Source organism: Stegastes partitus, unplaced genomic scaffold, assembly GCF_000690725.1.
Source record: "Stegastes partitus isolate 25-593 unplaced genomic scaffold, Stegastes_partitus-1.0.2 Scaffold1115, whole genome shotgun sequence".
Lineage (NCBI taxonomy): Eukaryota > Metazoa > Chordata > Actinopteri > Pomacentridae > Stegastes > Stegastes partitus.
In genome coordinates, this window is record NW_007578846.1 from 18587 (window position 1) to 38350 (window position 19764).

Consider the following 19764-nt stretch of genomic DNA (forward strand, 5'->3'; position numbering starts at 1 on the left):
AGAAAAGGGGGGCTTTAACACGAGCTAGACAATCTGAAATTCACTGAGATCTCTGGATCACCGGCGTATTCTGGCTGATTTATTTCCCTCTTTTAATTTCCAGAGTTGGCGGTCAACAGTAGGTCAGAATCAATACAGCTCTGCGAACTGCGCTATCCGCGATGATTAATTTAAATTGGTTCCAACTTCTTATGTTTAGTGGCATTTACCAGTGCAGTGGTCAGCATTCAAGGGATACAAATGCCAAGATGGAACAGCATCTTTTGATGTTCAAGAAATGGCTCGCAATCAAAAGAGACCAAGTCCACTCGCGGTACAGTCTCCAATTTGCCCCAGAGCTAAAGCAAATTTACCGCTACAAGCAGACCTACAAGGTGTTAAAATCCAACAAGCATGTTTGCAGTGTCTTATCGCTGCAGGGAAAGGAAGCTGTATCTAATGTGATTAAACTGGCTCTGATCTTGCAGAATGGCTCAAGCCGGCCTCTCTCTGTCTCTCTCTCGTAATGGGGCTGTGTATTTGGGTTTGGCACCTGAATTAAGTTCTGCCAAGGGCGCTGGCAGAGGCGGCTGCAACAAAGGACTTCAAATGAAAAATTTTTATTGGGAAAAATAAACAAACACAAAGTAATTAAAAACAGGGTTCAAGTCAGAGAAGGGACGAGAGAGTGGAGTATGACACAGGATTGGTGATATGAATATTACGAGGAATGTGTTTACTTGTTTTGCTTTGGAATAAAAAGTAAGAACTCGACACTTCAAAGGAAGTTCTTTGTAAGAACACCTCAGCCAGCCAATATCTATTATATAATCATGTACACAGATGCTCATCGCTTTTAGTCACAGCATATTAAGTCATCCATCCATTATCTATACACCGCTTAATCCTCCCTAGGGTCATGGGGGCTGGAGTCTATCCCAGCTGACTCAGGGCGAAGGCAGGAGACACCCTGGACAGGTAACCAGTCTATCACAGGGCTACACTTAGAGACAGACAACCAAGCACACTCACACTCACACCTACGGACAATTTAGAATCACCAATTAACCTGGAGAACCCGGAGAGAACCCACACTGCACGGGGAGAACAGACACATCCCGGGTGTCCTCACTGGGATGTGAACCGGCGACCTTCTTGCTGCGAGGCAACGATGCTAACCACCGAGCCACCTTGCAGCCCCATATTAAGTCATTTTGAAGCTTGATACAGGGAACCCTAGTGAGGATTAAACAGTGTATAGATGATGGATGGATGGAAGCTTGATATAACTAATTGTGATATGACAAACATATTTCTTTCATTTGCTTCCACATTAAAATGAGCTTATATTTAGTACAAACAAGGACAAATAAAACAACTAAAAAAAGAAACGGTTGCAGGCATTTTAAATATATAAGCCTGTAGTGCAACCGGCTGGTCTGACTTGAGTGACAGGACGTTTCTGGTTTCATGATTCTGGCAGTGTAATCCATCTGGCAGTGATGGATATTCCTCTTTTGAAGGCAGCTAAAACCTGTCCATTAAAGCCGCTTAGTTTAATTTGAGTATTTCCTCTACACTTCTTTGTCATCCGTTTTGACACATTTGAAAACATAACATTAAATGTAAATGTCATCTATTTTGTTAATGTACTGAAACATCATTAAAAGCCCGCAATATGGTGTGATGGTGATAGGAAATTTGTCATTCTGCTATTGTCTGTACAAGCACGAGACGAGGCCAGCAGCGCAAGAAGAGCGAAAATGCATAAGGTGAGGAACAAAAGGCAAAACAATAGCAGGAAAGAAAGCAAAACAGCAGAATTGAAAAGGGAAAATTACATAGAATATCCTGATATCACAATTTAATGATTCCAATAACAACCTTTTCACTTCCAGCAGGGTTTTCATGTCACACATTTACACACAGAGTCATCCCATCGTCCAATTAGCTAACCTACTGCTGTCCCCTCAGTGAGGTTCAAGCTTTGAAAAACTTAAAAGAAACACTCACTTGCCACATACAATGCAGCACTCCCTAGGCAGTTTCACCGTCATGCATACCTCGATTCACGTGTGGTTGACCAGCTCTGGGTAAACAACAACCCACAGGTGGCCTCAAACACCTCAGACCCTCAACTAGTCAGAATTTAAGCATCCTCATAGATGAGCGGTAAAAATGTCTTTAAGAGTCATAAAGCAGTCCATTCTACTTAAAAGCCCCGGATTAGCATGACCTGATGACTGGCAATCTACAAAGACGCGTTGTACAAACAGCACAATTTACGCAAGTTTCACTTTGTTATGACATTACACACTTTGGCAGGATAGAAAGAGTCCGGCTGCTAACCACAAAGCAAAAGGCAAGACAAAGAAAATGGTAGGTGGCACTCCTCGTCCCCGCTGCAAAAACTACTTCATTAATCAAACATTTCAAGCACAGAGTCTTTGTCTGAGCGTAATACTCTATGAAACAAGTCATACCTCTACAATGCCACCATCCCACACACAGGTTGACATGGAAATGACTTTACTCAGCATGCCAAAGCCGCCAGGAGATCACTCTAATGCTTTACAGCGCATTAAGACCCCTCCACTTTTCGCACACTTTAGCGGATTACATGAATAAAATTAGCATTTCTCCTCATCAATCTACACTCAATTACTCACGACAAAATAAAAAAAAACATGCTTTAAAAAATGTGAGCGTATTTAATGAAATTCTAAAGCTGGCATCTGATTACTTGCTGAAGCAATGGTACACACACAAATATCTGTACAACAAAAAGCAGAAAGAATGTAAAATCGACCTTAGAGCACTGAGATATCACCTTTGCACACCCAGCCATGAAACACCTAAATGTCACTGCATCCTCTACTGATGTACTCATCCTTCCTCCAGCAGTCCGAGCTCTAAGCCGTCCAAAATCTATTTCCTCTACTGGCCTCGAGTCTGGCTTGTAGCTTTGGAAAAAAAAGCAGCAAGGCTGTCCTGACATTCAGCAGCTAGCTTGGACCATATTAGGTGGAAAGAAGGAAACAGGCAGCTCTGACCATCTTTCACTCTGATTAATCCTTCAGAGATCCTTTTGGATTTGGCATGTGGTAGCTGAACTGATGCCAGCCTGTCTAGTCCTGACATATTGGGCAGGCAGGCAGACATGCATAGACATCAAATGTGGCACACTGAAGAGAAGTCAACTTTTGTCTCGATTTCAAGCGGAGATAAACAAACAGACTGTGCTACCGTTCCTGACCCTACATTCTTCTCTCCGATCCTTAATAGGAGCTCACAGTATTTCTGCTGCATTAGAATGACAAGACGGTGAGAATGGGGATGACGCACATAGCATTATGTCTCATGTGTTTCCCAGATACTTTTTTTTTTACCTGTGCAAACATGCCATATTTGATTTTGTTTGAGGTAGGCTATACCTCGGGCTGCCCACGCTAATCTAAAGTCTAAAGCATTTGGCAGACAGCAGAGACGTCTGTTCACGATGATGACAGCAGAGATGAAGCTATCAGCTTTCCCTTCTGAAAAGCGGGGAAGATGAGAGACCTTGATGTCTCCGATTGTACAGACATTAGGTCCTCCACTGTTGAGTCAACAGATCAATAAGAGTGTTGTTGAACTTGAGCCGTGTAGCACTTTGAATTGAAAACATCATCATCTATTCATGAGGCTCCAAGTGAATTACCAAAAGTTCTTGGGCTACTGTTGGCTGAAGCACTTAGTGATTTAGTGTGCTACATCCAATCTTATAATGCACATTACATATGCACATGATAGATGCAACACATAATTGAGTGTAACCAGTAGGTAGTTTGTCATTTGAATCAATCGAGGAATGTTAATTATTCTGGCTATCTGACTGGGATTTCTATTGAACGTGACATTTCACTAAAGCGTATGACATTATAAAAAGTGTAATCCAATAAGCTAATATTGTACATGTAAGTGTAAAGCAAAAGGACAGCAACTGAGCGTATGAGGAAACAAAGCCTGATGTGGAAACGAGACGTTACATTATAGTAGCACTGACGTGTGAAAGTTACCCATGCTTGCTAAACCTGTCAGCTGCTTTGTTATTATGAGTGTCTGCACAGTTACATAAGAAAAAAATATTTGTTTAAAAAAAGGAGTTTTTGAAAAAAAAAAAAAAAGGAGAGCTGTCTCAGTCAGGAGAGATAAAAAAAAAGTTGCTGAGAATGAGTCACTTTGTAACTAAGAGAGGACGAAGTGAAGAGAAATAAGGAGCACATGACAAGAGCATGCATGTGCAAACACAATGATACATAAAATTAACTAATCAAAAGCATGAACATGGGCAGTAAACACTGAAAAATGCATCCAATCGCTGCTTCAAGACAAATAAGCAAAGGGAAAATACAAGTGGGAAGATGAGAGAGCTAGCAAGAGACAGACGTGAGTGTTTTCTCCTGGAAAACATTGTGGGGCTGGTTGTTGTTGGGACTTGGGATGGGGTTGGATGATCACGTTAAGAGCTAACAGATGTGCTACTAATGTCTTGCATATCAAGCTGCCACGCCATTGCTAAAACCAAACAGGCCTGCACTGAAAGAGGAGATGAGAAGGACAGTGTTTAAATGGAAAAAGTACGGGCAGGTGTAAGCAAAGCAACCATGCAACAAGGACCAACAGAAACAAAGAGAAAGCAGAAGGAAATAGTTCTGCAGCTCTATGAATAATATGCATTTTTACTAAGTGGTTCTGGTTTTGTACTTGCTGTGCAAAAAGGCAGTGACCTTTACCTCTCAGTAGTTTAAATCTAACATATCTAGCTGTAAAGTGTTTATGTGTGTGTGAGAGAGAAAAAAAAGAGAGAAAGAAAGACCTGAATGCCATTATAAACTCGTGTTAATAAGGCCATAATAACACTAAAGCTGTCTATGAGGCTACCAGCAGCCATGTGAATGCTTCAGAAATAGACTAAAGAAACCCAAAGGCATCACAGTGGCAAACTATTCCATAATTAAACCAAGCTTAATCTAATTATTCTCAACATTCATCTAAACAGCACACGAGGAAAGACAGGAACCATGCTGTTAAACCTCTAACTCATCCACCTGCGCACATTCAACTACAAACAACCAACAACACGACCACGATCATCCGTCTGTGAACAAGAGACTCCAGTCTGAAAGTAGCCAACTGCTCGGGCTTGTAAATGCACGGTCCTAAAGCCAATTTGGGGGGGATGGAGGGATGCAGTGTGGTATTTGGGTCAACATTGTTCATATTTTCAGCCTTTAATTTGTTTATCCTCTGAAAAAATGCATGCCAGTCTAACATGGTATGTTTGCACAGCGCCGTTTCAACCCACTGCTCCAAGCTCTCTGTACTGTACCTTCCCTTCAAAAGCTTTTAAGTCTCCTAATGAGATTAATTAAGCCAGTCCAGAGTTTGTTTAATGAGGCCCTAGTGGCCTGAAGCACGGAAAAGGACCATGGCTGGGAAATAGGAGGTTTACATTCCAAATAAAAAAGAACCAAGACTCTAAAAGAGGCTTTAAAAACAGGGTTTAGAAAGTTAAACTTTTGAGTCAAGTGGCGATAATCCATTTAGCTACAGGGGCAATGGGACACTTCTAGAGATTGGCAGGTCAGTAACTAAATTGATAAACATTCAAGAGTAAATTCCAGCCCAAGCGCTCTCTATTATTCCCCCTTCTTCCTCTGAAAGGGGCCGTATGAAGCAGACTACACTCTGACTGAAGTTTTAACACGTTTAGCAACTTCTGCTCTGGCGAATGTTTAATATGTCGTGGTTTTCTAGCACTTCTGAAGAGGTAAATTATTTTCCAGTGCTTGGATTTGCCTTTCTCAACAGTTGTTTAGATTAGGATACCAAGACCTACTTCAACAACTCAGAATGTATACTATTCCAGAAAGTCTTAAATTCCTTTAGCATCAGAAATCACTTTATTGTACATACTGAAAAATCACCTCCCGAACTTTGTGTTGGTACCACTCATGCTCCCAAAACAGCTCTGAACCATTAAGACATAACAAAACCTCTCAAAGTGTTCTCCGATATCAGGCGCAATGATGGTAGCAGCAGCTGCTTTAAGTCCTATAAGTTACAAGGTGGGGCATCCATGGATTCAACTTTTTTGTTCCCTGCACATCCCACAAATGCTCAATTGCATTAATCCCAGGAATTTGAACAACAGGTCAACCCCATGAACTTTGTCATTTTCTTTGAAACATTCCTGGACATTTTTTGTAGGATTCTTGCAGGGAGAACTGTCCAACGGAAAGAGGCTAATGCCATCAGGGAATACTGTGGCATGAATTGGTGTACGTGATCTACAACAGTTTTTAGGCAAGTGGTGTCAAAGAAGCAATGTCCAGACCCAAGGTTCCCCAGCAGAACAGGTACCAAACCCTAGAGCTGGGCCATATCATACCGTGCACGATAATACCGGTGCAATGTTAGGGGATTATATGAAATTGAAATATCGCAATAAAATTTCATAGTTGGGCTGGACCCGAATATTGGACTATTCGGTCGTTGTGGTCATGTCCGGATAGCAATTTTGAGATCTGAATATTCTCCCACCATTCCCCGCTAATCTATCATATCGTGATAGATGTTTTTGGCCATATCACCCTGCCCTACCAACTTCTGAATACCACAAATGCCCCACAAGACCTGCCGTTTTGGAGATACTGAATCAGTAGTCTGGCTCTGGTCCAAAAAAAAACATAAAATAAAAATAATCCATCAGGTCCTTACACTTGCCCATTTTTTCTGCTTCCAACATGTAAAATTCAAATACTGTCCACTGGCTGCATAATATATTCCACCCCTTGACAGGTGCCATTGTAAAGTGATAATCAGTGTCATTCACTTCACCTGTCACTGGTTTGAATATGATCGGTGTGGATGGTGAGAGACACACTTCTATTAGACAACACGCGACACCGTTCAATGTGGAGTACTGTATAGCAAAATTAAAATGTGTAATAACGGTTAACAGTAACCCCGTCCTTCTTCCGCAGAAGACTTTCAAATTTATTTCCTCTCTATGAAAATCATACATCATGATAAACTGGATACACAGCTCGGCTTTCTCACTCAGTGCAATCTTAAAGTTTTTAAAAGTTTTGGAGACTGTTGCTAACTTTGTTTTGGCAGCATTGGCAACAACACCTTCTGCATAATTTATACCGTGCATCTCATTCTTTTCTTTATTGTGTCTCACCGATGAAACTCTGGTAACCACAAACATCTCGATACATTTTTTAGCTGCACTTTCTGTTCGACTCGTGTTTCCTTCGTACGGTCTTGTGACTCGCCAGCTCTGTCAGATGAACTTGGACCAAAGTAACTGCCCACGTCACGAGTAGCCTCCCAATGCTATGTATTAATATTAGAGCACACATGCAAACAGACAGCTTTAAACAGTCAGACAGTCATGAGCTTCATGAACAGACCGGTTCTGACATGGTGAGTTACTGTCTGTGCTGTGCTGCCAGTAATTCAGTTACCTTATATCAAGTCGTTCCTAATGCATCAACAGTTTTACCTTTCACATCATAAATTAGATTTAGAGGTTATCAAAAGGCCATTTATGACTAAGTAATTCATCAGACTGGGGCTCTTGGTGAAGCTGGAGCGAAATAAACACATCAATGGCCATTTGGTCAACGCAGCAACAATACTTTGCCGCTGCCTTTAAAGTCGGAGGAAGCTCGATCCCCATTTCACAGACAAACTCCAGACACATCAGCTAAATAATCTTGCACTTTGTCTAAGAGGTTGCACAGGTACACACAATAGCTCCCCTACCATCAGCACCAAGCAGAGAGGTTTGCTCAGAGAACAATGCAGCGTCTAGGATAGAGGCAATCACACGCTCAGGCAGGAAGGAAGAAAAAGAGAGGCAATCAAAGAATATGCTTCTTTGACATATAAAACAAATCAACTCCTGAGTATTTTCACAGGTTTAGTGATGCGAAAAAAATCCAGGGACATTAGGAGGAAACAAAGGAGTGGTACAAAAATGGAAATGCAAGGAAACAAAATGTTAATAGTGAGCTTTCATTCTCATACTCCGTATTTAAAATAGTTGTTGTCTTACCTATTTGCCTCTCCAGGTCAGCTGCCTCGTCTGGGGTGGCTCTGGGCAGCACCCCAGGGTCACTGAAGCTGGTTCTCAGAAGTGTTCCCAGTACAAACAGGAACAGCACACCTCCTATGACTGGGATGATGGGGGTCAGCTGCAGCGCCAGGAACGGACAACTGGTCGGACAGGAAGAGGTGGAAAGAGAAAGATAAATAAGCGATAACCAAATGACTTGTTATATCTGACACCCCGGTGAGTAAATAAAAACTTCAATATTCAAATAGCCCCATTCCTGGCGTATTACTGGACAGACATCAGTTTGCAGGCGTCTCTTTGCTCAAACACAAACTCACTTTTCTAAATTTAAACATTACACACAGATACCAGGAAACACTGGATGCCAGTTGGGGCTGAAGTTCAGGAAGTGGTAATATCAGTGACTTAATGTTTAATGACCAGTAAGTGGATATAAGAGACAGACGCACACAAGAAAGGTCAGTCCTCTGTGTTGTAATCTGTTCTAATGAGACAATTTCACATAATCCCATTAAATGTTGAACGGTGCAGGTGGTTATTACAGTAATCACATTTAGTCCTACAGAGGTGGAGCACAGGCTGCTGCATCCTGTTTCATTTGTTAGTCTGTGGTCTATTGGATTGGATTTGGGGTCAGCAAAGAGGAGCCTTTCCAGTCAACGATAACTAAATGAACATGTGGCAGCCATATGCTTTGAGGGATGCTGTTGAGGAATGCAAAACAGCACTGGGATTTGAGCATAAAAGGACTTGTTTATCCGTTTAAATAAAATCCCAAAGAGATTCAGTACAACGCACCTCATCTATTCAAAAGCTTTTGTCGAATTACTTTCATTAAAAAAGTACTTCTGTGCATTTCCCTTAAAATGTTACACACTACAAAACTGTCAAACCATATTGCTCCTATTTAAATCTTTTCTTTTTTTTATACTCGTAACACATTCTATTGGTTGCTGATAGACATTATAGCGCCATCGCACCATCTCACCAGTTTTCAGATGGCAACACATTAGGAGGGCAGTTACATCCGCTGATCTGTGCCAACATCAGTTAATGTGACGAACCAAGCCAAACTATATTTAGGCTTGCCATGTTGGGTTCCAACAATGACAGCGGTTGGAGCAGAGTAAATTTGGACCCGGAGCATTCACTTGGATTTGCTGATCTATGCTAACTGGACTTCCACCATCAATCTTCTGCACACGCTCCGCTCTCACATATACTGCGGGAGATGACTGCCCTTCAGTCTGGGAAAAAGGTCAGCCAACATATAAGACCGCAGCGAAGGCCATTTTCTCAGGTGCTTTAATGGTACACCTTCAGCCATTTAATTAGGGTGTGATGAAAAGAACCTATCTGACCCCAACAGATGAGAGGTTTTTCAGATGAATGGCAAATAAAACGTTATATTATACTCTGTAATACTTGCGCCGTTTTTTTTTTTTTTGAGAACAGCAGGTGAGCCGTGACACCCTGTCCAAGTTGAAACCGGCCAGTCCCGCTGCTCTACATCTGGAGTGAGACTGGACTAAGCAAAAATCACAGGGTTGTCTGGGACATCAGCAGGGGGCTGTGGCCCGTACAACAATGAGGAGCAAAACATTTTTGCAGTTAAAAACTTGAGTGAACTTCCCAAAGTCACTGTGCTGGGGCACAGACTCAGGCAATGTGCAACACACAATTTAAACTAGGAGCTCATTAGAAACACTTGCTCATCTACGTCCATTTAACTCTGTGGCTTCTCAGCCAACTACGGTGGAGATGCACCATCCAGCACTGTTCTTTGAGACTACAACAGGTCATATTTTCATCTATGGCTGGGGCAGAACTGCAGCTCATCTTTATGCTTAGAATTGTTGGCAAAAAAAATAAAATCCAACATTATGAAATGAATCAGTTGGACTGCTCTTTGTTTCCAAACTCTTCCTAAACTGGTTTAGTCTCAGGCTGTATAATCTCACATTATTACTTTTGCAACAGCAACATCTCGGTCATGTAGGTTATACAAACAGGGACAGATGTGTTCAATACTCTTCAGTTAATATGCTGCATTCCTGAATGATGAATAAGCATTTTGATTAAATCTTTTCTCACAGCAGTCCTCTCCCTTTGCCTTGATTCTTGCACTTCCTTCGTCAAAACTGACTTTTTTTTTTTAAACTTTACTTTGACTTCATCTTGACAACATAAATGTGAATAACTTCCAGAGTTTTCTAGAAGTCAATATTGATTTCTTGTGTATTGTAAAGTCCAGTCAACACTGAGATATACCTTGTCAAGAGCTGGAAAAATAACTCTGCACATTGCTCAGTCTTCCTTCACTGCCAAAGTAGGACGAAAACGTATGTATTCAAAAATACCAGTTTCCTGCAACTGCCAGGGAGGAAATAACAAAAGAATGCTGGCAAATTTCTGACTATTTAGGCTGTGCTGAGAGGACAATTCTTTAAGACATGCTGAAAAGGATGACTACTCCAGTCATGCAGGGAAAGAGCTCAGTCTTTTGTTTCTTGTCTGGAGGCATCAGGAATCATCATCATATAGCTCACACAGTGAACACAGCCTCTCACCAAAACATAACAGCTTCTCAAATAAAAGTAATATGTTTTTAAGCCCGTCAGTGACTGTAAAACGACACAATTAAACTAGAAATCCAGCACACACGTCTACAGATGAACAGTGGTGTTTGACAGCACTGGAAGGCTACAGTCCGCAGCTTGTCACTGTCCGTCTACATCTGCCCCGGTAAAGCAGACGATTTCAAAGTCTGATGTCACCACCCAGCATCTTTTCATCTACCCATTCAATCTGGCCCCTATTCAGTATGACTGGTCACACATCACATTAATGAATCCACTAATTAGAGGTGCTAATGGGAAATCACTACAGTTGTAAAAAGCTTGGCAGACCTTGGGGTGAGGGTTCTACATCTGTAACAATTAACCCAAAGCCAAGATTAGACAGGTTTTGAAGCAATCAATGAGAAAGTCGAGCTCCCCACTGAAATATCAAATCATCGTTAAGAAATAAAAAATGCAAAGAACACTGTGAGCGCGCTGCGTGTTCTCTCTTTCTGCAGAAAAAGCTGAAACATGTGGATCTGCGCTCCGTTTCAATAAAAACATTGCGTTTCAAAACTCGCCGTTTGGCAAATAGTTATGGCTGAGAGAACAGCACAGAGCGCTGCCTCTGTCCTCGGGAGCTGTGTCTCTATGTGTCTGACATCAGGAACATAATGAAAAGGCAGTCATGTGTGATATAAAGTGACAGGTTGGTGGAATCGGACAGAGATTAAACACCAAAGCCATTAGAGGAAGGGGGATAGATGCAACATCAAGTCTGCCTCTCCTGTAGACACTGATCAACAGAAATACATGGATGTGCTGCAGGTAAGCAAAACGATGGCTGGTTTGAGTTTCCCCGAAAGAAAATGTCCCAAAAAAAAAAAATCAGTCTTTATCGGCCATTGAACATGAGCAGTAAAGACCATGAGCAATTTTACCAACTCCGTTTTCTTTTAAGGACTGCAAAGGGCAGATATCGACAAGGAACTGGACATTTCCAAAGTTACATCTTCATTTCTCTTTGTTTGATACCAAATCTTATATTTAACTGAGACTTTAGGGGCTTTGTTGCCATGGAGACGGACAGTATCCAATGTCAGACACGGTAAATTTCGAAAGCGAATGTGGTTACCCTGGAAACAGCCACACGAGTGAGCCGAAGCCTCCAAGGAAGAAATAAAAAAGAAACAGACGTTCAACAAGATAGAGACAGCATGATGACATTCATTACAATCCTGGTAAATGCCTCAAAACGTTTGGCCGACGACGAAGACGGAGGCTAAGTGACTGCTGGATATGATCCAACAATGGTGGCAAAAACTGATGCTGACCACAGAGGAAAAGACTAAACGTATGGGGACAAGAAAGACCGCTGAGCCGGTTACGAGCACGATGTGGGTGTGATGACTGATTGGATTAAGTCTGTTCCAGTCTGGGTTAGTTGGTGTTGAAAGTTGGCCATAAAAACATTGTGTGTGACATGAAAAGTTTACAGGGTAGACATAGCAGTAAATCACCTGCTTTGCCAAACAGGCAGAAGAGGAAATATCCAACCTAACTCATCTTTAAATGTTCATCAATCACACTTTCCCATGTTGTGGTGTAATCTGCTAATGTGCAAATCTTGTGCAATGGCTTCTTTCACTAAATTATAATTTAACAAATTTGTATTTATTATTATTTTTTTCCAGTTTGTAGTTATTCGAGTGACTATTGTGAATTTTTCTTTAATGGAAGGGTATGAATACATTTGACGACGACTGTACTACAAGCAAAAATATGTATGAATAAAACCAAATGGGGTTTTTTTCCACCTCAAATTAAATCAACAGAGGATTGTTTTAAATGTCTATACTGCAGTTGATCAAATTCACTTGATTGCAGGAAGCCAAAATCATGACAGAATAATATTCTATTAGCTGTGCAGCTCCACTTGTTGGTCAATCAACATTGTGTACTACTGTTGGTTCAGCAACAAGTCAAACGCACACATATTGACTGCAAAGCCCAGGTGAGACATGACTGCTCTTTGACAGCTGCTACTGATGACTACTCACCAAAAAGTCCTTATTTATAAAATGCACAGTAAAAATCTGTATGAATTGACTGCAATAAAAATATGACAGCTAATTACAAGGGAAAAACTCTAATGATAAATGGGTAGTGCATCTTCATCTACAGCATGTCACTGTTAAGCAAACAGCAGCATAATGCACAACAAGTAATGAGTTCAATTGAAGGAAGCTTACAAGCGTCGAGAAGGCATTAAGCAGCCTGACACATTAACATATGGAAAACCTAGTGTTTGTTTTATATTTAAATAAGGACCCTCATTGCTTTATTGTTTGATTCCACTGGAAGGACCAAAGCTTGGTTCTGATTTTGAATCCTGTGACTAAATTAAAGTACTTTAGGGCCAAAAGTTGACACCGTCCATCTTCTTGTGTAAACTTAATCTGTTAATCTTTGACTGTTGTCTCATTTGCACCATTTTTATTCCAGATTTACTCCTCATTAAGATCACCAATCACAACTTTTTAACCATTTGAAATATTAGTACAGTATGGAAATAATGGACTGAAGGTAAAATTATTTTTTTAAATTGCCTTGTTTTACAGACATATCACTACATACAAATACTAATATTAGAAAAAAAGGAAAATATCATCAGGTCTGCTGGCTTGCTCTATCCACACTGAAAGTCTAACATATCCCAGGATTCCATCTCTTCTGGCTTTTGCATTTACATAATCAGTCTTCTAAGAATGCTTTCAATTAACAGTTTGACTTTATAGTATGCTGGGTTCCTTGATCTACTTTCGGTGAAATAGGAACCAGAGCTTGAGGTCTCTAAGATGAAAGTTTCACAGTTTCTACAGAGCAATTAGGTCTGTGTCAGTCATTAAAACACTTGAAATGTGACCCCAAGCTGTTTGTGGATAGTTTTAAAAAAATAAAATACTGGGTCAGGCTCACTACATGACAGCATCACACTGCACAGAACTTTTCCACGAGTAGCACTGGTGCCACACTGAAATATTTTACCACTTAAATGCAACACAACACATTCGTATTTTTTTCCATCTTAACTGTATTTTTGAAACTTTGTTAATAAAAAGCCAATTTACAGAAACAACAACTTATAGTTTTACCCTAAAGGAAACTGTGTGAGCTACTCCTGTCAGAAAGGGCGTCTTGATTTCACTCTCCATGTCACACACACAACGCAATTCAGGCTCTCTCCTGGTGTCACATAATATATAATGATGTTCATAAAAAAAAAAAAGGAGGGAGGTCTCACTGCTGTTATGAAATTCAGCAGCACTGTCGCAAAAAAGTGCCTAAAAGGTTGCGATCTGCAGCCCTGGTATGTCATTATTTTCTGAGTCAGCAGTGAGTTCTGTACCAGGAAGATGCTCGGGATCTATTTTTAGTTTTTTTACTGTCCTAAACCAGCCCCACATGCATGAACACGTGTTGAGGTGTCATGCTGATATGAAGACTGTCCAAAGTACCTAAACAACAAATCTGGCTGTACATATTGTGTTCAGTTTGATGTGGTTAAACTTTAACTAAATCTACCAAATAAAATAAAAGGATAGAGGCCGGGCACGACAAGTTAATCCACGCTCAATCTGATGAAAACAACAGGACCAAGGATCACATTTTAGGTTAAACATCAGAAAAACAATGGAGGAATGGCAACTATGACACAACTTCACTGTTTGTTCTTATAGGCTTAACAGCAAATGATATGGCAATCAGAAGAAAGTTTCTAATTAGCATTGAACATAAAATCTGCTTGTGCTGTCACTCTAATGTTATTTTTCAGCTGATGTCTTCAATGCAACAGTGGGATGTGTTCATTATTTCTATAGAACACCAAAGATAATCCTTCTACTTCAATAGGGTATCCTGAGGTTTTCCTTCTTATTTGCCTCTCAAAGGGTGCAGTAATCTCAACAATAATCCAATCCAGATTACCGTTATCACATTTCCCATTAAATCCTCTTATGATGCCAACCAGTTTTTTTTTTTTAAAACTCAGCTGGGAGTTAAGCTGAGGGGACTTTCATCTCAGCTTGATGTAACCATGTGACACTCGCTTCATTCACCGCTGTTCACCGGCTGTCCTTTCAGCCTCACCTGAGATAAACTGCACCTTATTTTCTTTTTTTTCCCCTTCAGTCATACATCTTTGAAGGCAATTGATAAGCTACAAAAAAAAAAATCTGTCAAACACAATGACTCCATCCCGCGGGCCTGCAGTTTTACACAGAGATGCTGTCACACACATTTGAGAATGTGTGAACATGTTTAAGATAATATTAAAAATGCTTTTAAGGCTCTTGGCTTTGTGGCCTTTCAATCTGAAGTCCCATTGTTCATACGGGATACGAGGATACAAGGCTTTGTCTGCTTTGCCTTTTATTACATTTTGATTGCTTTTGATGGCAGGCAAGGGCAGAACATGAACCTCCTCGTAGCTGTAGGCCAAGTCATTTGTCAATGAAACAACTGAACATGACATGCTTTAGCAAATGGTTACATTTTTGCCCAGACTGCTTCATGGAATCATGATTTCCTACCACATTTCAGACAGATGTCAATGATGCACTGCGCAGCATTGGTCATTCATGCTTTCAAGAACCCCTCCGAATCTCTGAAGCATAACCTTTCCAACATATGGCATGCACTCAATTACCCCTGGCACAGGAAGTGGATGTGCTTGTTCAGAAAAGCTGTGTGAAAAACAGAGGCTGTGGGGTTGATTAAAGGCTTGGAGCTAGTCGGGGAGACGAATCACACTCGGGGAAAAAAGCAAACATCCAGACATGATTCCTGGATTCAATGAGCCTTGGTGACAGACAGAACAGACACTGGCAATAAAGTCTCTGACTATTAAAGTTACATACAAAACATACTCCCATCTCATCTACAATGACCCAGATCTGGCTATCTGATATTTACACATGGTTAAACAGTACAGTGTCCATTGTCTTGTTTACCTACCTGAAAAAGAACTGTAGCATTACATGCTCTTTGTGCCTACGTGTGAAAGCTCCTATTGCTTCTACTGAACTGCGTGTAAGCCAGTGAGACTAAATCTAGAATGACACAGGAGTCTAAGCTGTTGTTTGACAGCTTGGCTTGAGAGGAATGCTTTTCTTGACTTAGGAAACCATGTCTACCATGGGCGTGACTGTTTAAATTATGTGGACAAAGACTGTTTCGCAATAGTTTGCCTTCTGACAATCCGAAAGCTGCATACAGCAAACATTCACCTCTGGAGTATTGTTCACAACTAATGTGGTGCAAGAGAGAAAGAGTCACCATCTCACCTATTTCACGACATTAAATTTGTTGCAATCACGCAGCCAAAACATGGCGTTTGCTAAGGGGTCTTGAGGGCTATTGCGTTCTCTGAAGGAGCACTCAAACAATGCCTGGGGTATTCATAAAACTGAGATTTTCTTTCACCAGCTTTGCTTTCTATTCACGAAAAGAGATGACCACTTCCAAACGAAGGACTAGACCTCAGCCTACTTGTTCATCTACAGTGTTCTTAACAAGCCACTTGAATGAAAACTGTGGATAAACGTGATTAGTTTTGTTTCAAGTGTCATTGTGCCATGACAATATCTAAGCAGGTTTCTATTTAACAGCCTCCTAAGCATCTAAGTTGCCAGGACTACCTGTTGGCCTCCAAAAGGAGACCCTAAAAAGCTCCTTGAAAGAAATGTATGACTCGATTGTCGCCTGTATTACTGATGCACATCACAATGAGAATGCTATTTTCTTTGTGCGTTCTGTTTTTACTATTTTAGGATGAATAAAACTCAAGGACTATTATGCTTTCTTCATCGCCAGGATTTACCCCGTCTGTTATTTCGCAGCAAAGCCTAATCACGCCTTCAAAAACTGCTGAGCTACTATTAGTGGATCCTAATCACATACTTAAAGAGGTTTATAAAAGGCTGATAGTGTGCCAGCCAAACCAGCATATAGTGAAGTATCCTTTCTCTATCCTGTCAAAACTGTGACTCAGACAGATGCGGAGTCGGATTAGGAAGTGGCAAAAATGGGTTTAACTAGAGAGCAACAACCTAAACCTCATGTGCACCCTATTTTAAAAGTGGCTGGGTTTGGAAAATAACAATACAGTCATCAAAACACTCAATACGCCGGTAACATTTCAAGTAGTGGCTTACTCATCAGACATTCTGAGAAATTTCCATGCAAGCGAATGCAATTGTGCTATTGCGCTATTTAAAGTAGAAGCCTGTCTGTCTTGTCTGTCTAAACTACACGATGGCATTCAGAACATCATCAGTATGAATAACCACCAGGCAAGGTAGATTAAAAAACTTCTCCAGAATCAAAGTTCCAGTTTTCTGCCAAAATGTCTCTCTGCCAGCTGAAAAGCAGGCTAGTCAACTTCTAGCAAGTCAGTCGTAATTATCGTATCCAAAAAAATGACCTACTTCGCAGTGACTTTTCTGAAAACCTTTAATGCAACTGGCATCCTTTTCTTCAGTAAACTACAGGAATATTTAAAACTACCAGCAAGCACGAAAAGGTCATTTGTTTACAGAATTTGAGACCAAGAATAAACAATATCTTGAGATGGATGATTGGTGACTGGTTCCTGAGCACTCTTGCAGTACACTGTAGAGATTATTTTCCCCTGAAGTAAGCATCCACTCCCAAATAGTGTTCTGCTCCCAACAGGCACCATAAATAAAACAGTCACAGGCTTCACTGAGAGACAGTCCTGAATTAAATGTGACTAAACATACAGGGCAGTTCAATCAAAGTCTAAAACCTTGGGGGTGGGCGATACTGTATCGTGATCTTTCTTAATTTGGCGTAGGACATGCTTTTCAATGGAATAGTACAGATTGCATTATTGAGGGAAAAACATCCAAGTGTTTTATATACACCAGCCCATCCCATTGCACGTTGTCCTACCTGCAGACCAGGCTAGCCAGTCCAAATCCACCATTTTGGACACGCTGCGAACTGTAGGGCCACTCCAATCAAAACCTGCACCAGGTGGATAACTGGCACACGTGGCGTTACGCTAACCTCGCCAACGCTGGAGAGAAAAGTCACCACAAAGTCCACTCGTGATGAGACAGACAACTACGGTCGCCATCTGAAGTTCACGATAGTGGTGTTGGAATCCATCTGCAGAAAGGGAGACTCACTGCAGAGGAGCTGAATGACATGGAGGCCACCACCACAGCCACCTGGCAGCTTGTTTTCTCAACAAAAGACAGCATGGCAGATGAAGAATTACGGCAAAAGTACCAATATCGTAAAAGAAGATCGAATTAGCAAAGATACAAACTACCAAGTCGGACTTGTGAGTGGGGCCTTTAGTCCTGACAGGCTTTGTATCCAGGCAACCACAAGCACAACTAATCATGTGACCACATGAGTTCAGATAAATCTGCAGGAAGAAGTGCGATTCACATAATTAATCACGATTCTTCCTAAAAAGATCACGATATAATCTTCTGGCCAGACCACCCAACACTGCATGGCCCCTTCAAGTGACGAACTGGCTACATATGACTCTATCAAGTAGACGTGCTGCTTTGTTCAAGTGAACACAGGCTACAGCTTTGGTGGCTTTTAATCTATGCATTTCCACATGGTATGTGCAATATCACAGAAAGAATTAAAAAAAATGCTTTGCAAAGAATACTGCAACACACTCAAGGTAAAGGAGAAATGGTAAATAAAGAGCAGTAGAACACAAGACCACCACAGATGAACTCAAACACCAGCAAGTCATGGAGGTAACGACTACCCTACTATACAGCGTAGTTCATGCTGTATGCAAAACAGTTTACAGTTGCTCACATTAATGGGGTCAAGCCAAATGTATGTAAATTAGACAGAAGTACAGCTGCTGACAACACCAACATGGGTGGAATCAGTCTTGCAGGAATGCACAAACACCGCTATGCCAACTTTGTGTGAATATAGTTAACGCAAATAGTCAATATATTCTTAACAGCAAATCATTAAATCAATTAATTGATTTGCACCAAATCATTCACATCCTTTGTGAAGCTAGTAGTCTCAACAATGACTGGCTTGCTGCCTTAATGATCATGTGTTCAACATGTAGTTTAGCTTTACTTTGTCTATACTTCATTGGTAAATGCAGGGTGAACTGTTTTGCTGGATCCTCCTGCATTGGCTGTGACACCAGACAGTCTGTACTGATTTGGTTTAGAAGACTGAAGACCTAATGCAGTTTCTTTTTCATCCACTTTTTCTAGGACAATTATTAATAACTGCTTTAACTGTACTCTGGCAAAACAATTTCCTTCGGGATGAATAAAGTTTATCTTTATCTTTATCTTTATCTTTAATTCCTTTCTTGAATTCAAAATGAGTCTATAAAATAAAATGCCAAATGTGATTTCTCAAAGCTCAATGTAGCTTTTCCAGATTTCTTGTTTTAACGATCCATCAGCTTAAAACACAATCACTATATGACAGAAACATCAGTAATCCTTACATTTCAGAGTGTGTATAGCTGCTATGTTTTCGGCAAAAGACGTCAACAAGCTCGTTTTAAAAGGGGTGTGTGTGGCTCAGAGGTTAGAGCGGGCTGTCCAGTAACCACTGGTTTGATGATTTGACGCTTCAGTGTCTTTGGACAAGACACTGAACAACGAGTTGGTCCTGATGGCAGGCCAGCATATTGCATGACAGCTCCACTGTTGTTGGTGTGTGACAATGGAGGAATAAAAACACATCATAAAGCACTTTGTAGAAATGCTACGGCCACAAAAAGATAGAAAAGTATTGATCATCTACCATTTACCTTGTTCACATACTCAAGTGTGCTTGGACAAGACACTGAACCCCAAATTGACTCCAATGGTCAGACTAGCACCTCGCTCACTGCCACCAGTGTGTAGCTGTTAAACGCTCTGGATACAACCACTGTATACAGAGAGACATGTGGCTTCAGCTCTTTAAGGGCCAGTCAGTGATTAACACCAACAAACATGTCGCCACTGCTTAGTGCCCCCTGCCCCACACATAATGACCAGAGCTTTACAC

The 19764-nt window shown here is 40.9% G+C and overlaps 1 protein-coding gene across 1 annotated transcript in view; it reads right to left on the reverse strand.

Annotated features, from left to right (window-relative positions):
* LOC103368033 (probable palmitoyltransferase ZDHHC14) overlaps positions 1-19764 on the reverse strand; it is a gene marked incomplete at its 3' end in the record, with an annotated part of 44502 nt that overhangs the window by 18454 nt on the left and 6284 nt on the right. The window contains exon 3 of the mRNA XM_008296267.1: positions 8090-8250. Coding sequence (XP_008294489.1) covers positions 8090-8250 — 161 coding nt within the window. The remainder of the gene's footprint in view (positions 1-8089; positions 8251-19764) is intronic.